This window comes from Etheostoma spectabile, chromosome 1 (genome assembly GCF_008692095.1).
Source record: "Etheostoma spectabile isolate EspeVRDwgs_2016 chromosome 1, UIUC_Espe_1.0, whole genome shotgun sequence".
NCBI classification, from domain to species: Eukaryota; Metazoa; Chordata; class Actinopteri; order Perciformes; family Percidae; genus Etheostoma; species Etheostoma spectabile.
This window is the reverse complement of record NC_045733.1, coordinates 19,116,863-19,135,875: the sequence shown is the minus strand read 5'-3', so window position 1 is coordinate 19,135,875 and position 19,013 is coordinate 19,116,863. Positions and strand designations below refer to the sequence as shown.

At 40.7% G+C, this 19,013-nt stretch overlaps 1 protein-coding gene across 18 annotated transcripts in view; it reads right to left on the bottom strand.

Moving 5' to 3' along the window:
* The window catches only part of neo1a (neogenin 1a), a 174,687-nt gene that overhangs the window by 66,092 nt on the left and 89,582 nt on the right, over positions 1-19,013 (bottom strand). For all 18 annotated transcript variants that reach the window (XM_032523300.1, XM_032523320.1, XM_032523352.1 and 15 more), the window contains exons 3-4: positions 9,327-9,602; positions 7,907-8,057 (exon numbers count right to left, since the gene is read on the bottom strand). In XM_032523300.1, coding sequence (XP_032379191.1) covers positions 7,907-8,057; positions 9,327-9,602 — 427 coding nt within the window. The remainder of the gene's footprint in view (positions 1-7,906; positions 8,058-9,326; positions 9,603-19,013) is intronic.

Below are 19,013 nucleotides of genomic sequence, written 5' to 3'. Positions count from 1 at the left end.
GTGTGTGTGTGTGTGTGTGAGAGAGAGAAGACGAAGGCAGTGCAGTCACAGAGCAATCAGTGGTGCTGTGACAGAGCATGGGTCTTGCTGTCTGCGGCACAAGGGGGAGGCAGGTGCGACGGCAACTGTCACAAAAACCCCCAAAGAGGATTCTTTTATTTTGGATAGTGTAGCAATCTCTAAACCTTTCTGTTTTGCCTCTCTTTTCTCTTGTTTTTCTCTGTTCAGATCCAGTTTCTTTTTCCCTCCTTACTTTCCTCCTCTCTCTGTATAGCTACAAACCCATCCACTGTCTCTGTAAGCAAATTGAACTTGCCCCTTCTGACCAGCACATAATGTCAACAGTTCTATGAATTTCAATCATGTTCAAGGTGTGATAAAAACCCAGCAGGATTTCATTTTACAGCCAACGAGGAGAGACCGTGGATTGGAATGATTTTCAACGCTTCCAAAACAAAACATTTTGTTCCTGAACTATTCCAGTTCACATATGAGTTAGGGTTGGGAAAAGGAATGTGAGAGACAAAAGAGGGAAGAAATAAATCAGACAAGGTAATAAATGACTGAATAAACAACAAGAAATTAATGTGAGAAACAACCTGGTGCCAACAGCACGGGCTGTGGCTTCTCAAGTGACTCAGCCGTGAAAATGCTTTTGTTTTCTCTGGCTCGTAATGAAAAGCTGCAGGACCCTCGAGACAGAAACAGCTCTTGCATACCTGACTTTATTTGCTTTTTTTTAACGCTCCCAGCGTCCCCAAGAGTAAACCAATCGTTTGGTTAGTGCATATTACAATGAAGCCTGCAGCCCATAACTTGAATACTGTTCTTTTAAATGGCTCTGGTGGGCCCTTGGGGTGCTTAAAGCAACCCAAACTCTGTGCTGTGTCACATCTACAAAACTTCAGCACTCCACCAGATTCTAAAGCCTTTAAAAAAGGACATATACCCACATAATGTCTGATAAAGGGCCACAGTAAAGCCTGAAGGACAGTCGTTTAATGCGGTGAAAGACAATGTGCAGGTTCAGGCTATAATAAAGACCCACATTGTGAGTTCTATTTCTACTGATGATGTCGCACAGTTTTAACTTCTAATCAGTCAAATGCAACTAACTGTAGATTCCGCCAATGGCCAATCCCCAATGCATTTCTTTTATCCCTGATTCCCATGTGACAATAAACACAACATGGACAGAATTCAAATAAGAACAATTGACGCGTGTGTGTTTGTGATGTGTTGGAGACTAAGACACCACTTCCACTGCCAGATAACCATGTGCATTTCTTGTTTTCTCAGCCCCACATGCCAGCAAAACCACTTCATTATCTTAACCCACTCTGCTGCTGCCATTTATCATTTTACCAGTGTGGAAGAAATTTGAGTTTCTAAGCAGAATTCTAACCTTATGGGCCTCCTGTGTATCTGAATGAATGGGGTGTGCTGGACACCTGCGGTACTGTACATACCAACATCTTTCAATGAGGTAAACATGTGGAGAAGAAGAGTTTCTATTAATACTCACATGGGTTGTAACTCTTCCTTGAGCCCTACTTTTCACACTTTGATACACCTGTAAAATCTAATTCAATCCAGTAAAATAGCTCAGCCATAAGTTCTACCTTTACAATGATAATAAAAATATTATATATATATATGTGTGTGTGTGTGTGTGTGTGTGTGTGTGTGTGTGTGTGTGTGTGTGTGTGTGTGTGTGTGTGTGTGTGTGTGTGTGTGTGTGTGTGTGTTTGTAACATGTTATAATGCTTGCCTAACACGTTATAATGCTTGCCTAGCTGCTAGCATGGCACACCCTCATGCTCTGCTTCTGACTGGCTAGGAGTCCTTACCTAGCTACTGTGTATGTGCAACACCCAACTAAGAGGGAACAGAAGTGAGATGTCTCACTCTGTAGCTAAAACAGAGAGCTCAACACAAAGGGTGAAAAGAGGAGCTGCAGCAATGGGCAGTACAACAAAAATGTGGTGTTTATTGAAAATTAAACCGTGCATATTGATTCTGGTACAAGCTCTAAATAAAATTATGAACCTAAAAATGAGCATAATATGAGCACTTAGCAGTAGTTAGCACAAGTTAGCACTGATGTTGTACTCTACTGCATTATATTAAGACGGATTTCTAATAAAAGATTAGAAACACCACCACTAACTATGGCCTTAGGCAAGGCAGTTTCATTTATACAGTACATACTGTATCAGCAACAAGGCAATTCAAAGTGATTAACATAAAACATTAAATAGCAATAAAAAAACATTAAAGAGAATAGAAAATAAAAACAAGCTAAGACAGAATAAGACTTAGTAATAAACGTAGCTGAGTTAACACCTCTCGTAAAGTTTGAACAAAAACTAAGCATTGTTAAGGAAGAATATATGCAGAGCTGTTGTAATTAGATGTCATTACATTATACAAGTGTAATGAATGAAGTGCCTTCCATACTCGCATTCCAACACTAAAATGACAAGAAATTAGGATTCTGAATGAACAATAGACTAGGCAGACTTGTTTGGATTCTATGGTCTGAGTAACTGCTGTATTTGTCAGCTGGGTCTATGCTTTCCAATGACATGTGAACACCACTAAGAACCGCAGCTGAGGCGGGCATTTGCCATTGACCTCACTAATGGTTAATCTGAGGAAAGGAACAAGTGAAAAACCAGTGGTCATTAGATTTTGATAGGTGGTATATTTGACAAGCTGAAAGATTACATTGCAACCCAGGTTTTCTTATTGCAGTGGCTGTAAGAAAACAACATAGAAAGGTGGTGCAGAATGTCTTCAAATTGGTTGGAAAACTGAAACTGAAAGTTTCAAAAAATCAATCAGCAGCAGCTGATGGTGTTGGTGTTAATGTCACTGGAGAACAAAGCCGGTTAAAGTTCTGGCGTCCCTTTTTAACTGCACTCAAAAATGCAGACAATGTTACATGATTGCATCTGAAGGATTGTTAGCTTGGATGAGATTTTAAATGGTAGTGGCATTTGCTCGGCCATGCTGCCCTTTTTTCAAAAGCAGTAGCACCAATTCTTCTGTGTGCGCACGCATCATTACAAGAGCTATTTGAATCGTTGAGTGCCGGTGGTGGGAATTTTACATCATTAAAATTCATCCGGAATTCCTGTATATGTCTGTTGTGAATTGGCTAATTTCAGTGCACATTACAGTTATGATGTTTCAGATTTTCAACATCTAGTGTTGCATTGCCAGACCTATCTCCGCGGTGTCAGCGTTGGAGTATGGTCTGGCTACACCAGCTTATCTATTTTGGGATAGGGGGAAAAAAAAAAAAACTTACTTTTTTGTTATTCTTTATACCAATCAATATCGCCCTGGGCAGCTCTAAGCCTTGATGCAGCGACGGTGCCCGTGCAAGATAGGCGGAGATAGCGGAAGAGGAGGGACATCGATTTCCAGCTTTTTAAAAGCAATATATGTCCAGTAAACCAGACTACATTACATCTAACCCCATTTTTGATGCAATTTATGACATTCTTTGTGCTGCTGGTGGTGTATGTGTGTCAATTTAGACAACTTTGAGACCTGTATTACCAGTATTTTACCCATACTATAAAATGTTTCCATATAGAAGCAATTTTGGACCGTCCCACTGCTTTTACTGCATATTTTCTTTTGAAAAAGTAACGTAGGGCATGATACCAAGACTGATACATCTGAACTAAATGAACATTGGCAAAGGAGAAAAGAGACGATTGGAGTTTGATGAAAGCTCATACAACTGTGATGGTTTTATAGTTTAGAGTTTTTAACTACGACCAGTGGTAAGTGGGGTTTGAGGTTTTCCTAAAGGTAAAACTAACAGACTAACTAACATTTTTGTGGATCTCACTGTATTATTCATCTCATGGCATGGACAAAAGCTATTTTTTCATTTATTTTTGTGTGGTTTGCATGGTAGCTCACCTGGTCACTTAAATAAAGACTTCCCATGGACAGAGCTGTGCCTATGCATTTGTATGTACATGTGTGTTTGTATGCCCTTGCTTCTTCTTTTCTTCTTCTTCTCTCACCCAGAAAACAGCAAAGTAAATAAGGTGATGTGTGTGTGCTTTTGTATGTGAGACATATGTAAAAGAGGGTTACACAGCAGTCCAATTTCAAACAAATTTCCCACACCATGCTTCTCTCTCTATAAATGCAATATACACAACCATATTTAAATGAAGGCGAGAAGACAAGGAGGAGAGCCGACGGATGGCTCGGGGGCTTTGGAAGGGGGTTGATTTACATGCTCTGTCAATTCCCTGTTGCTGGCGGACATGCATAATTCATCCATTTTATTGACTGCTGGGGAATTCTATTAGGTGATAGAGTAATACTCCAAAGAACAAAAGATGACTGCCCTTTTCATGAGTGTTGTCAGGACCAGTATGTGCGAGTATTTGTGCACACTGGCACCTGCTATCGATGAGGTGCATTTTGCTAAGAATGCGTTTTCAAAACCTTGATTGAACAGCTTCAAGTGTTTCATATTCTGTCACAGTGTTGCTGAGCTTAATCAGAATAAATGGTAAGCTTGGTGTCCTTGGCAATAGACTTGCTCAGAGTCTAAATGAATTTGAGGCTAGGATTTGGTGAATACATAAAACAGCATGTGACAGCATGTGTCTGTGTACCACAATATAATTCACACTGTGTGGAGATTCCCTAGTGAAATAATTTCACACAAAAATAATAAGAGTCCCAATGAAAAGACAAACAGGTCAGATTTTTTTTGTCTTCTCTTTACAATAGTTGTCCGTGATGTTGTGATAGGTGAAGATACTCTTACACACTTACATATTTGTTTTGATTTCATGTTAGTGAACTTGTACCCATTTGACTATCACCCTGGGAACAATACTGCTCAATGTGTGCTGGGTGATGATGAATGGTTCCAGGTTTACATCCATTCATCAAATTATGTTTGCATGCGTAAACATTGTTTGTGGTGTCAGGTGGAAAGTGAGGTCATCCCTGCATCTCCTTTCCAATCAGCTGTTGTGTATGATTTCATGGTGCTGAGCTAAGCTATTTTCAACCCTTCGGACAAAGGGTTATCCAGCAAAGTTTTCCGGATGTCCGATGTTGTTTGTCAGCATGTATGGCAAGACACAGAGCTGGTTGACTTTCTCTTAAGTCACCAGCTAATGCTAACGCTAGCTAGCTAGCTTGGTTGGCAGGATGCTTAACAAGACATTTCCAGGTGACCAAAGTGTCAACTCACTTCAATGACATGAAAACACATAGTGAAAGGGTCAAACTTTAAAAGGAAAACACGGACAATTCCCTAAAAAACAAATTCACGGCTATTTTAATGTACACAGGGCCACGGAATACATTGCTATACCTCTAACATGATTGACAGGTTGGCGTGTAGCCATGCCCCAAAGCATCCCCTGCTTTATTGTCTCATTTTAAAATAAATGGAACCATAATTTACCAAATTAAGATAATGCTTTATTGAAGAAGACTTGAAACTAGGGATTAAGGCCACAAATTCATTAGGAAAATGTGTATTATGGTAATAAATCAAACCAGAAGTAGGGTCATTTCCCCATAGACTTCTACAGAAACGGACTTCTTTATGGAGCCAGTGGAGTTGCCCCCTACTGACTTCACTTTTCAGTCACGTATGTATCTGCCAAGTCACAGCAAGGATTATTGAATATGATTGTCCAATGTGATGACAATCTCAAAAGACAAAAATATAACCGCCAGCGGCAATTTGCGGGTTCAAACCTTTTTCTCTCTCAATAGTGACGTCCAACAACGTTATAAAACATATCCTGCAAGCTTTGTAACAATTGGACAAACAGTCCAACTGAGTCCAACAGTGTACAACTGATTTGTCAAAAACATTTATTTTCAATTCAGTGTGATATGTAGCTCAGTCCAGATCACGGCAATTTGAGAAAAGCAGATGACCAACACAAAAGCAACTGCTAATAAAGCCGCAAACTGCGATTCCAAGCTCAAATCTTGATTTGTGTCATTCCACGTCCAGTTATTGTGAATTTAAAGCGCCCTAGTGGTCAACTTGAATGAGACTTGCGGTGTATGTGTGAGGTCAAAATACAAATAATAATAACTGAAACATCGAATGGTTCTACCGCTTCGTGGTTTGAACCCTAAACATGTGTACTATGATCCCAGAATATTGGACATCAAAGTGATAAATGCAGTAGCTCAACAGAGAGAAATAATCTTCTCTACAACTGAGAGTAAGAGAACCACCTGTTCTTTACACTGATCCCATCTGTCATCACAGACATTAGAGTTTTATAGCAGCCTTTAAGTCCTACATGGCAATATGGACAGGTGATACAAAGAAACAGCAATGTCTGTCTTCCAGCAGGTTTTGAAAAACATACTAATGAGACTCTTCAAAGACTATAACCGAAATCCTTTTTGTGTCACATTTTGAAAAGACATTTGAAGGATTTCACGGTCTTTAAAAGTACCCTACAGTACTACTGAGGAGTCAGTCGCAAGAGGAACAACTAGCAAAGAGTTCCAAAAGATAATTAGACACCCAAGAATCAGTGTTGTCTAAAACCATCATATACAGTTTCATGTTGCACTTCTTGTTGAATCACCTACATTTTCTGCAGCTCTGAATCAAACTGTCTTTCTGCTATTGTGGTACAGGCCAAGAGAGACAGGAAGAAAACAAGACATGACCAAGTTGAAGCACCAGCAGCAGAAGCTCAATGTGATAATCCCCACTGTCAGTGAGTCAGCTTAAGCTTTGATTGGTAGCTTTGGCACATCTTTATAAACCTTCATCTTATGTCTACAGCATCACCACTTTAAAGGCCGTTTGTGCTGTCCACCCAAAACCAATTAAACACTCTTTGCAGATTTGCCTTTTACTCTCTGCCTTAGACTGTATGCCACACCGATTTTTAATTGACAGCAACTCTCTTCTTTCTCTCATGTAATGCCTGAGAGGGACAGGAGAATCTCAAGGAGAAAAAAAAAAAGATCCACTTCTATTCTTTTTAATTGTCAATGTCATATTAAAATCAAAAGAACAGACTTGGTAATGTATTCACACAATCCATTTCTGCTCTGAAGGCAGGAGCATGAAAGTCCACTTCAAAGACTTCCCTGATTGTTCAGAGTATGCTTGCTAATTACCAACGGAGACACCCTGGGGTGGTGGATATGCATGCTGGATAGTTTTGCAATTAATACAAGGTAGATTAATAAGTACCTTTTTAGCCAGCTCCCATTGGAGGTCAGATGTACTCACACAGGATTCCATTGGTGTTGAAGACATTTAACGTGAGATGTGGTACTCTGCTTGAAACTATAGATTGGAAAGTCTAATGATATTCTAGTTCACACTGTTCTGGAGCCCTGTGGTTACCAAAGTGACGACCTTACATTTAATTTCACTGAAGGTAGAAATCCCATTGTGGGGCCAGATTTAAATGAATGAGCCTAATTCAGCTATTTTCTGTCGACCTCACAAGTTGCACAGTTATTACTCTGCAGAACCAGTACACAGGGTTTAGGTCAACAAAGTGCTTTCTTAATTGGTGAGAATCAAACTTCCCACATCCACTGCAGCTCTCTCTGAGGGATTTGGGCTGCTGTGCCGGAGCTAATGAGAGCCAGAGAAGTGAGAGCACAGGCACTGTGACACTCTCTCTTGGCTATTAATTTGTGAACTTCACGTTAGCTAGCAACCCTGCAGCATTGTATCCCAGCTGAAGTAGCTTCATTGACAAGTCCCCCACCCCCACCCGAATAAGCACCCCAGTTTCAACACACATAAGAGCAGAAACATGCCCCAAGAAAACCTGTAGCATTTTAAGGCTACTTTAATTTCTCAAATGGTATGGTTATTCAAATAAACAGCCAGAGTTCATGCTCATACCTTTCTTCCAGAAGCTTGTCTCCAACCATCCAACGAACGTGTGGCACAGGGTACCCAGTGACCAGGCAGGGCAGCAGCACGCTTGCGCCCACCGCCTTGCTCACAGGCACAGGCTGCACCAAGAACTCCAGCTTACTCTCTTCTCCAGTTTCTTGAATTAAGAGAAAAAAATGCCAGGGTTAAGGCTGAGGTTAAGGTTAGGGTGAGTAACTAAAGCAGAGCAGCAACCTTCTACGTAACGGGTGTCATCTGTCTTAAAAACTTCAAAAGAGCTCTGGTCTAATGGGCAGTCCTTCCTGACACCCAAACCAAAGAATGGTCACATGAATAATGTCCATGTTGATGTGTGAGACAGCTGAAGTCTTAGCTCTTTAGGAGTTCAAAGTGATCCCACATAATTCCAGCTGCAACTAACTGCCAGAGTAGCACCCTGCAATACCCAGTCCAGTGGGACCACAGCACAAACACAGGACTTTACTCACTTTATCCTAGACCATAATTCTATGAGGCTCAAACCAGGATTTTATTTAAAAAACAGAAATGTATGAAATTGTTAGCTCCATGTCCTTTTTCCACTCTCAACGTCTCCCCCCTGCACACACCCAAGTTAGCAAACACCCAAATTATTTGATCTTAAGCTGTTGTTGTTTAAAGAAACCAAATAACTATAAATGTGTATCTGTCGCTTAAACATCTGGTCGTATTGAGAAAAAATCTTTATGAATGTCTTCCATGAGTTTTCCTTCTGTCTACATACAGCCTTTTGCCATACTAACACACATCCTTGGAGGACACATACAGAGACAAATACCCCTACTGGGGTCTTGTTGAATTCTGATTTACAACCTCTAGTATCTTCTCTGTGCAGCCAGGAGCCTGGTGCTTAACACCTCAGTAAATAAAACTTCTACAGGAGTGAGACGAAACACTGCCACTACGGAATTCGGCCCCCTTTTGAGCTAGAACTGATTTACTGCAGCAATACTGATAACCCCCCTGGGAGTTCTACCCCTCCCTTTGGCATTTACCCATCTCTCACTACAGTTAGGCAGACTTCTTCATGCTAAAATTAGTGGGCAACCCAAAGCGGACACCACGTACCACTTTAATCAAGTGATGCGCTAAACTATACTATAATTTCAATTTACTGCACAAGTGGTTCTACAATAGAAGCTCTAACCTAATTGCAGAGCAATCAAGGATGTGTAAATGTTTTGCTTCACATTAACAGCAGGAAAAATGCTTTTACTATTAGGTAACAGTGGACGTATAGTGTGTCAAATCTGAAATCATTCCCGTAATGAAACCATACGTTTGTGACTGAAGTTAAAACTATGAAATCCTATCTCTCACTGATCTGCACTCTCACTGGAGATCATTTCACCCAATGTCTGAAAACACTTTATTTTCCTCAAATTACCTGGCAGTACTTGGAGCTGGGCCTCGTCGCTGTACTTGGACGACCCCACATTTTCCACCAGACAGCGGTAAAGGCCGGCGTCTGCCTCCGAGGCGTTGCTGATCGCCAGGGCTCCGCTGGGCAGCTGGACCAGTCTGGTGCTAAGCTCCAGCGGCAGGCGGTCTTTCTCCCACCTGGTGAAGGGCACCAGATCCGAGTTGACCTCGCATGCCATCACTTGGTTGTTCCCTAGATGCACGGTGGTCGGCGAGGGCTGGCTGGCGAACCTGGGCATTCCTGAAAGACAACAACGAGGCATGGATGTAAAATCAGCACTCCCTTCCAACATCAACAGAATTAATGGTAATAAATAAAGATCACTAAAACAACAAGAATTCAAATGTTCTTTGATATACATACATTTAAATGTTTAAAGGCCCTGAAAACCTGTTTTATCATCAGCTTTTAAATATGAGCAATGGAATAGCAAAAATAGCTACTACGGTTATGCCGGTAAGACTGTAGAAAATACAAGCAGACAGATCTTGGATCTTTAACACAGAAACATGGAATGTTATAAAAACTTGGAGTATCTGTTCTAAACTACGACAAGATGTATATTTTGGTCTTATCTTTAGAGCTAGAAAACATAACAGACTTTTCAAAGCGACATCTTGCAATCAATATTCAAGACAGATTCTCAGGAGTTGAGAAGGCCAAAAATGCAACCCCCACCCACCTCTAACCTCTTGCATACCCACATCCTCATGCACACACACACACAACCACCCACACACAGTTGCGTAGCACAATCCCTTATCCTCGTTGGGGGATGTTAATTTGCCACGCGGAGCAGGAGACACACAGCACTAATTAAAAAAGGGCTGGATCCACAGGCTGTTTGTGCTGCTGTACCCCGAATTTCATCTCAACGCAAAATAATTATTTCCCGCGTTTGAAACCATTGATCTGAAACCAACAATCGCGGGCCGCGTTCTGAAGAATCGCAAACCATGGCTTCAATTAAAATCAACTTACATTGTGTGAACTACAAATGGTATTCTTGGGTATATTAGAGAAGAAGAAAGAGTTGTTTAAAAAAATAAAAATAAGAAGGCCACACCATCTACAATAAAAATAATATGTTGTGTTATAACCATGGAGTGCCTCTTGAGTTTTTGGGCTGACTGTGGTTGTTTCCTTGGTAATGTTGTCTCCTTGGTAATGTGTGTGTGTGTGTGTGTGTGTGTGTGTGTGTGTGTGTGTGTGTGTGTGTGGTGGTTGTTTGGTTTTGAATGCATGGAAAGCAGACTCCCATTTCAGTGTTTACTACTTACAATTACATTTGCCTGCGGTAACTGTGTTTTTACACAGGAAGTGATGCTAAAGGCTTGCTGAGTGATGATTCGTCATCTTTGCCCTCTCTCACCTACAGATAGCTCTTCAAATCCCCTGCCAAGAGTGGCTCCAGGGTAACTCACACTTTAAGATAAGGCCCCAACAGCCACAGATTCTTGTCTGGCCCGGACCAACGCGCACAGCTTCTCTGAGTGTATCCCAGCAGAATAGTTCAGCTAATATGGGCTTAGCTGATTATAGTACTGATATCTTTGTATGAAAGCTGCCAATCACCTACTGTATAATCATGCAAGGGTAGAAAAGCCTTCGCTGAGTCATTTAGATTAGAGTCATTGAAGCTCCCTACTGAATCAAATACTTTTTTTAATGATTAGCTGCTGTAGTGTTGGGTGAGTAATCAGTCTAGCCAACGTTAGGGGCAATTCTGGGCTATAGATATATCAGGCATGAAGATTTAATTCATCAAGAAAATTTGATTAAATGTAAAAAAAAAAAAAAAAAAAGGAAACTTCACTTTAGGTTATTTAGCTGTAGTCAGGAGAATATGATGGTGGTGTTTACAGTAATATTGTATGTCATGTTCTTTTACAGTATAAATTGTAAGGTAATATATGCTAACCAATGGTCTTTTTCTTTCAAATTATGCTGATCTATTTCATTTTCTTGAGAAATTAGGAAATTGTACTGTACATTTGTCATCTGTGTGCGTTTCCTGTTACTAAGTGCCTAACTATTGGTATCAGTATGTGGTCTCAGTAGTAGTATTAGTATGTGTCTCTCAGCTTTGATAGAAAGGTCCTCCTCAGCATCTTTTTTTGTTTTGCTTTGGCATTATATGTGTTTTCAGCTAAGGAGTGACATACTAATAAACTTTATTCAATTCTCAAAGTGGACAATATGGGGTGGCTGGTAGCTAATATTTCATAAAAGGCCTTTATCTGCTCAACGTACAGACAAGCTGATACGTTTGTCTTACAACTTGCAGCTACCTCTAAGCAAACCAGAGTCAGAGATTGGCTTGAACTGAAATGTTAAACTATAGGCAGTGCTTCGGCCCATGGAGCAATGACATTTCAAAAGATGAGGTTGAGGATGATGGCCTGAGTTAATGCGCTCCAGATCTAATCGCTACAGATGTAACCCACGACTTTGGGTAACAACTTGAGACTTGGCATTTGGCCCACAGAGGACACACAAGAGGGCCCTAAAAAGTCTTCTGCATACACGATGAGATATTTTGGTTCCACAAAGACTGAACATTTTCAGAGAGAAGACATCATCACCCGAGCAAGTTCAGTTCTGACTGCTGTGAGCACTCTGTCCGCGGTGACTCTGCTGTGCTTCAAGCTCACAATCCACTAATTACTTACGATGTTGCCAGCGTTAATGAAGTGGATGCATGACGTTACGATGCCTTGAATATGCATGGTTAAGTCCATGCATGTGTGTTATGCCGAATAACTAAAGTCTACATGAGCACATTGAGTGTGGGTCAAGGCGGGGCATTGTAGATGGGAAGTGGTCCCGCTAACACCATCGATTCCAATTAATCACAATTCTCCATTTAAATCGACTGGATGGGAGCTTCATTTTCCACACCCTTGCTCAGCACCATCTATTGAACACAAGTCCTGTACTGCCAATCTGCCAAATTACCAGAGTGCAATGAGGCCAGTGATTGCAGGAGAGCAATTATGTCTCAGTGGTCAAAACGCAAGAACAGAGAGAGTTTATGGAAAGCAGTTTTTTGTTCATTTCAAACTTCATAAATGACAGAAGAAATGTGACACCGCTGATCTAATTGTGCCTCCAAACAACATTTTCCTAGAGAATAAAGCGTTTAACCCAGTGGTGGAATCAAATGCCTCCTTTATGAAGACTGGCTCTTAGATTCACCTAACCCTACACCAGCTGCTGGGCTTTGCCAGCAGAGCTTAAAATCATATGAATGCTAATGAAGGAATGTGTCCATCATTGGTTAGCGATTAGCAGGAAAAGAACTGTGCCGCAGAGAGCTGCAAACAGCCGTAACGACGGCTACCCCGAGTAAAATTGCATGCACATACACTTAAATCACACAGTTGGGTTTCTACTATTCTTAATTAAAATCAGGTATAGAATAACAATGAGCAGCTCAATGGAATATGCAGAAGGCTTTAAGGACCTCCCTCCAGATTCAACTGAATTAGTAACTGGCTGCAGATTCGCTGCCTTTCACCTTGGATCAAAAACACAACAGTGCTCTATGTTACATATTTTCAAGCAGCCAGTTTAAGTAATTAAGGAAATAAAACTGGAACTGGCTGACATTTTGGAGCTGCCCAGAGGGCTATACTCACTTGCTTCTGGCCTGACAAAGTGCTGTGTTTGGACTGGCAACATGAAATAACCATTGTGAAATTCCACTGTGAACATTTTGAATGTTAAAAAAATAATAGTAATCAAGGGATCCAAAAAGCGCACAGTTAATGCATCCGAGCACGCTTATATCTTCCATGTAGACTGTAACTGTTCATACCAACAGATACAGTCTGACTTGAGTACATCATCTGAACGGAGTCACCTTCTCTTTCTTTTAAGCTAGAATTCTTTATTTACTAAAAGCATAGAAATTGCCCTAATTGACTAATCAGCATATTTATTGTAACATGTACCTCAACCAACTCTGACTAGATCAGGATTCAGAGACATAATAATAATAAAAACCCCATGTAAAACATCGGTTTGCATTTACTTGAGGAAGAGGAAAGAAAAAAATGATGGAAGCCTGGGGCTCAAGGAACAATGTATATGGTAATTCTTAAAATGAGGAAAAATACAATATCTACAATTTCTAATGCTAAACAAGATAACCACATAAGTAACAGCAGTTTTATTTGAATTATCATTTCGGCAGTCAACACTTACACAAACTGAAAAATACACAATCAAAAGCCAATTTCCCTAAGAGAGACAGCAACACATCGTGCCTATGTTGAACGACTCCTGCCTACAGGAATTATGGGATATTTGTAAACCATGCATGTTGCAAGTTACTCAACTCTGAGCCCATTTGTTTGCCTATACTAGACTGAACTGACATGGCCTGTTTTCCATCTCTGGATAATGCCCCCTGCTAGCACAGCAATTATTTAAAATACAGTTGAACTTAAAAGCAACAGTGAAAATATGAAGAGCTACTGGAGATGTATCTGGCACATCTACAATGGAGCTCGGTAGCAGAAGACTGGGAGATTTGCAGTAAATGTTTTGGTATCAGTCCAATAGAGTCAAAGAGCAGGGTATTCTCTCTAGATTTGACATTTTGCAATCATCAACAATCAGAAGGAAGAAATACATCACAAAAGGCGGCAGAGTTCACAATTGGTACACGGATAGCAGAGTCAGTAGACCAGAATGCAACACAGCCACAACTGGGACTCTCATTCTTATCACGCTATGATTTCCAATACTTCTCTCCCTTTCTTCCTCTTTGAATTCAACAAGTTCTCGCCCATTCTCTCAGGGATTTATGAAAGTTATTCTGGGAAATGTGGGAAATCAATACCTGAAACTGAAGTACAAATGTCAGGTTTAAGGAAAAAAAGTAAATTAAAGCCCTTTACGTCAAAATTACTCCTAGAATGCTCTGGCTGTTCCAAATTGGTATTTACTAGTGTATGACCATCCAAAGGGAGTTTTTCTTTCAAGCACACCAGCTTCCCTTGCTCCATCTTTCCCTCCAACGCTGTCCTCTCTCATCAACACATCCGGTGTTTCACATATACAAAATCGTATTTCATTGTAGAAATGGGTGCAGTGCATTGACTCTCTCTCTCTCTCTCTCTCTCTCTCTCTCTCTCTCTCTCTCTCCCTCGTCTCTCTCTCTCTCTCTCTCCTCTCTCTCTCTCTCTCTCTCTCTCTCGTCCTCCTTCTCTCTCCTCTCTCTCTCTCCACGGTGTCATCTTCAAACAGAGTGACAGTGTAAGTCAAGAAAAAGATAGACAACAAAACGGATCGAATCAGAGAAGAGAGAGAAAATGTGTGTCCTGTTCTCTTTATTTATTTTATACTGTCCAGCCAGTACAACATGTCCTGTTCTGTAGACATGGTCTTTATTTATTTCTTCATGTTGGACAAGTCCAACATGACAGTCAGTTGAAATAAACCTTGTGTTGTAAGAAAACATGTGTAATTTGATATTAATCTATTTTGATGCGTTTTTGTAATTTTAGCATTCATATTTGAGATCCCAATATCACATTTTGTCAATATCGTACAACCCCAGACAGAACCAAATCAAGTTCGCTGAACAAGAGAAGACCAATTTCAGCCAGCGAGGTGTTGGAATCCAACCACAGATGAAGAGTAGATTGGACAGGGTGAAGACATCCAATCAATGGCAATGAAAACTGACACTCAAGAGTGAATGAAGGAGTGACAGGGTAATCAGGCAGTACAAAGAAAAAAAGACAATCACGCCTGCTGGATGTATTGGCTTTGAGAAGTGTGCAAGGTCTAAATGTATTTCCCTGCTGTAAAATCCTCTTGTACAATATGTGCTTTATACAGTTCAGTGCCTCTTTTTGTTCGTGCTCCCTTTAAGGCCAGCTGCAGCGTACAGTAAGAGATAATTAATTCCCTAATTGAGGAATTAAGAGCTTCAGGAGAGAATATATATAATGTCTTCCTCCATAACAGTACATCACGCTATTCAGACTACATACTTAAGATGACATTCTTACATTCTTACATTAAACACATTACCATTTTGTACTTTGAAAGGATTTCAAAAATACAGTTTAATCAGAATTCCACTCTGTCAAACACAAAAGGAAACTCCTGAAAGTTACATAGAAAGCACTAACTCACGAGTTTATTAGGTGCACCTGCACAATCCTATAAAGTCACAACTCACAGCTTTTCATTTCATTTTCCTGTCATTTTTTAACATGTACTTAATGGAGATGTTGGTAATGCATTGGGATGCATTTTTTCTTACATTCTGTGAAAAATAAATAAGTATAAAATGTGAAACCATTAAAAAAAGTAAGAATAATTAAAAGAATGAGACAAGTTAAAACCAATAAAAGAAGAAAGAATAAAATAATGAAATCCGTCTACAGATACCACTGAAAAGGGCAGCTCAAAAGGAATGTTTTCAGTTTAGTTTTTACGGACGATACACCTCACGTGATTGGATGTTACAGCGGCTTGGAGCATAAAAGCTCAAGGCAGTTTAACCAGATCTGGTGGAGACCTGGGGAAACACCAGACGGCCTGTTCCAGATGACCTGAGGGGTCTAGCTGGTTCATCGCTCACAGGCATGAGAATACAGAAAAATGTTTAGATTTAGACTTCAGTAAAAATGTAAGCATTTCAAGTGAGCTATATATGTATGTATATATATATATATATATATATATATATATATATATATATATTATTATATATACACACACACACACACACACACACACACACACATATATATAGCTTAAGAAATCCAATTCTAGTTAAAGCATTACAAAACTAAACAATTCACTTAATTTAGGGTTTTGTGTTTTCCTTTTATGATAGGATTACAAAGTCAGTCTTCTGGGTTTTGGATAAAGCCCTGCTTTAATGAGAGAAATTGAATCTCCCATCTCCCACTGACGACAGTAAATAATCCGTAGCATAAAAACTGTAGTCTACTCTCAGCGACAAATGCTTATATTTCTCCTTTGCCCTCTCCATTAAAACTTTAATTGCACTGTATTGCAAAACCCACTCAAACACATTCCCTCCAAACAACATAAGGACAACATAGTTCCCCCCCGACATCTCTCTTTATAGAGGCACTTCAGGGATAATGGCATAGAGAAGAAAAGATTATTCTATATCTGTAATGCAGCCTAGATCACTGTGCAATTTAGCTTTGAAGGGTGGTGCTGTAGTTATGTTCTTTAGTGCCTGTGCATGTTGCATGAAAACCACAGCATGCATTCTTTAAATCCTACACCAAGAGGGAGTGTGGTTTTATTTGTTTTTCTGGTTTAATACAAATATGGGATGTGGTCAAAAAAAAAGGGGCTGATTGAAGTATTTTACAAAGAAAACCTCAATGTTTAAATAAAAAGTTTGCACGGAAAGATTGGGTAAGATTCGAAAGATGCTTGGCCACCAATGTATGAGAAAGACTGTGCTCATGTGCAGTATCAACTGGCAGGTTGAAATCTGCACAATCAACTAGGAAGAAAGGACAACATATGAAACACAGTCAAGAGCAGTGAGGGGATCAGGACGACGGAACACGTTTCCTGATGTTCTTCGCTCCACAGTGAAAAGATTGCAGCAACTTTCAGCCTACCGGGGGTTGACAGCCAGGAGGTCTCCCAAGATCCACAAGAATGAAAAGAGGATAAATTAAGCACTTTATTATGCACGAAGCCTGAAAAGCCTGACATCTGAAGGAAATGATGTTGGACCAGAAACCGTGTTCATCAAATATGTTTATATATGTTTATATCTGATCCAAACATCTGTCTGTTAACATAAACATACAATGACAACAGTTTACAACTGAGCTAAAAATAGAACTAGCTTACTCCAATAACCCTTTGGCACCCAGGAACTTGTAATGAACAATCAGCGGATGGGAAGACATGATGGGAGAAGGAATCAGTATATTCTAAACGCTATGATATGTGCGCAGAACAATGGAAACCACAAAAGCATACTGTACACACTCCCTAAATGCTTACGTTGTGCACACACATCAGAAAGGACAGACAGAAGATGGATGGGTAGCGTTCCACAGGAATCAGCCTCAGACGGGGTTCTTATGTTATCCACTGGGCTGTAAAAACGACTCCCGGGTGCAGAAGAAAGCACATATCCTGACCTTGTCACCAGTCAGTGCCTACAGTAAAACCCTTAGAAGACAACTGGTGCCACAACAGCCTATTGTTAAATTGCCATTATGACAACCTCAGGACAATGGGGGCAGGAGGCAGTCAGCCAAAACTAAATCATGTGATTGTTGAAAGCAAAGATGCACACAGAAGCATATTGGAGTAGAAGCAGCGTATCCAGGGCATTGATCCACAGCCTACAGACATCTTTAAGCACGTTAAGGTAACTCTGCGGGGCTTAACATCTCTGATAGCTCTTAGCAAAGGGAGGGACATATTTAACTGCTAAACCACTATGGGTGCAGACCAGATGTTGCACAAAGAACGCCCTTCTAAACATTTATGACTATCAGTGGATGGGCCCTGGGGTGCAGCCGCTGTTTAGAGTACAACTGAGGAGAGATGTCACCCCCACCTGATTACTACAGTTCTCATTCTTCGCAGAAGCAATTTCTTGCTTAGTTTTTACAACAACGCTCAGGAAGATAAGCAATATAATATGCCCTTTAGAGGACAGTCAATGTAAAACGTCTGCTCTAAATGAATTGCAGTAACCGGCCTCTTGGCTGAGCAGGCTGCATGTGTGACAAGTCGTTTGATAGCTGATGATAGTAAAAAGCCTACAACGAAAGCGCACACAATCTATTGTCTCTAAATGGGAAAGGACCCATCAGGATGAAACACAGTTGGCACTCTGACGGCTCCTGATTTCCTGTTTGTCTGTTTTACATAGTACAGGAACCATTCACACACACTCATACACTATGGCCGAGGCTGCCACCTGCTCATCAGATAAACACACACACACATTTACGCTCTGATGGCGCAGCATCTGGAGCAACTAGGGGTTTAGTGTCTTGCCCAAGGACACTTCGACACGGGACTGCAGGGCAAGGGATCGAACCACCAACCTTCCAATTGTCAGGCAACTGCTCCACCACTGAGCCACAGCCGCACACAATTCTTTGGTGTTATTTAGTGTCTTTGGTGCGTCCACACGCATACAAACTTGGAAAAAACAGCCATGCTGTTTTGAGTGAGAAACGGTTTCTGAATGTCCTCTGCCTTCAGTCTCCGGGTGAGCTGGTCAAAAATCTGCACGGCTTCTACGTCACTAACCTGAGACGAGGTGGCTAACTGCTGCTAGCATGCAAGTAGCTCGTTCTCAATAGCAAAACACTGCTACAACACACACTAGTTCACCATAATCTCCAAAAGCACTACTTCCATGTCCCTGTTCTGTGTGCCCTTGTCTAGAAGAAGTCTCCCAGCTAATCCTGCCTGTAGTGACCAAAGACGGAGAAAGAGTCATCTAGCTGATGCTACTGTCACACATGCTCAGTAGCTAGGTAAGATCACCTAGCTACTGAGCATGTGCGACTCCCAACAAAGTAAATCAGAATCAGAATCAGAAATACTTTATTGATCCCCGAAGGGGAACTCTGTGTTACAGTTGCTCAGATATTAGAAATA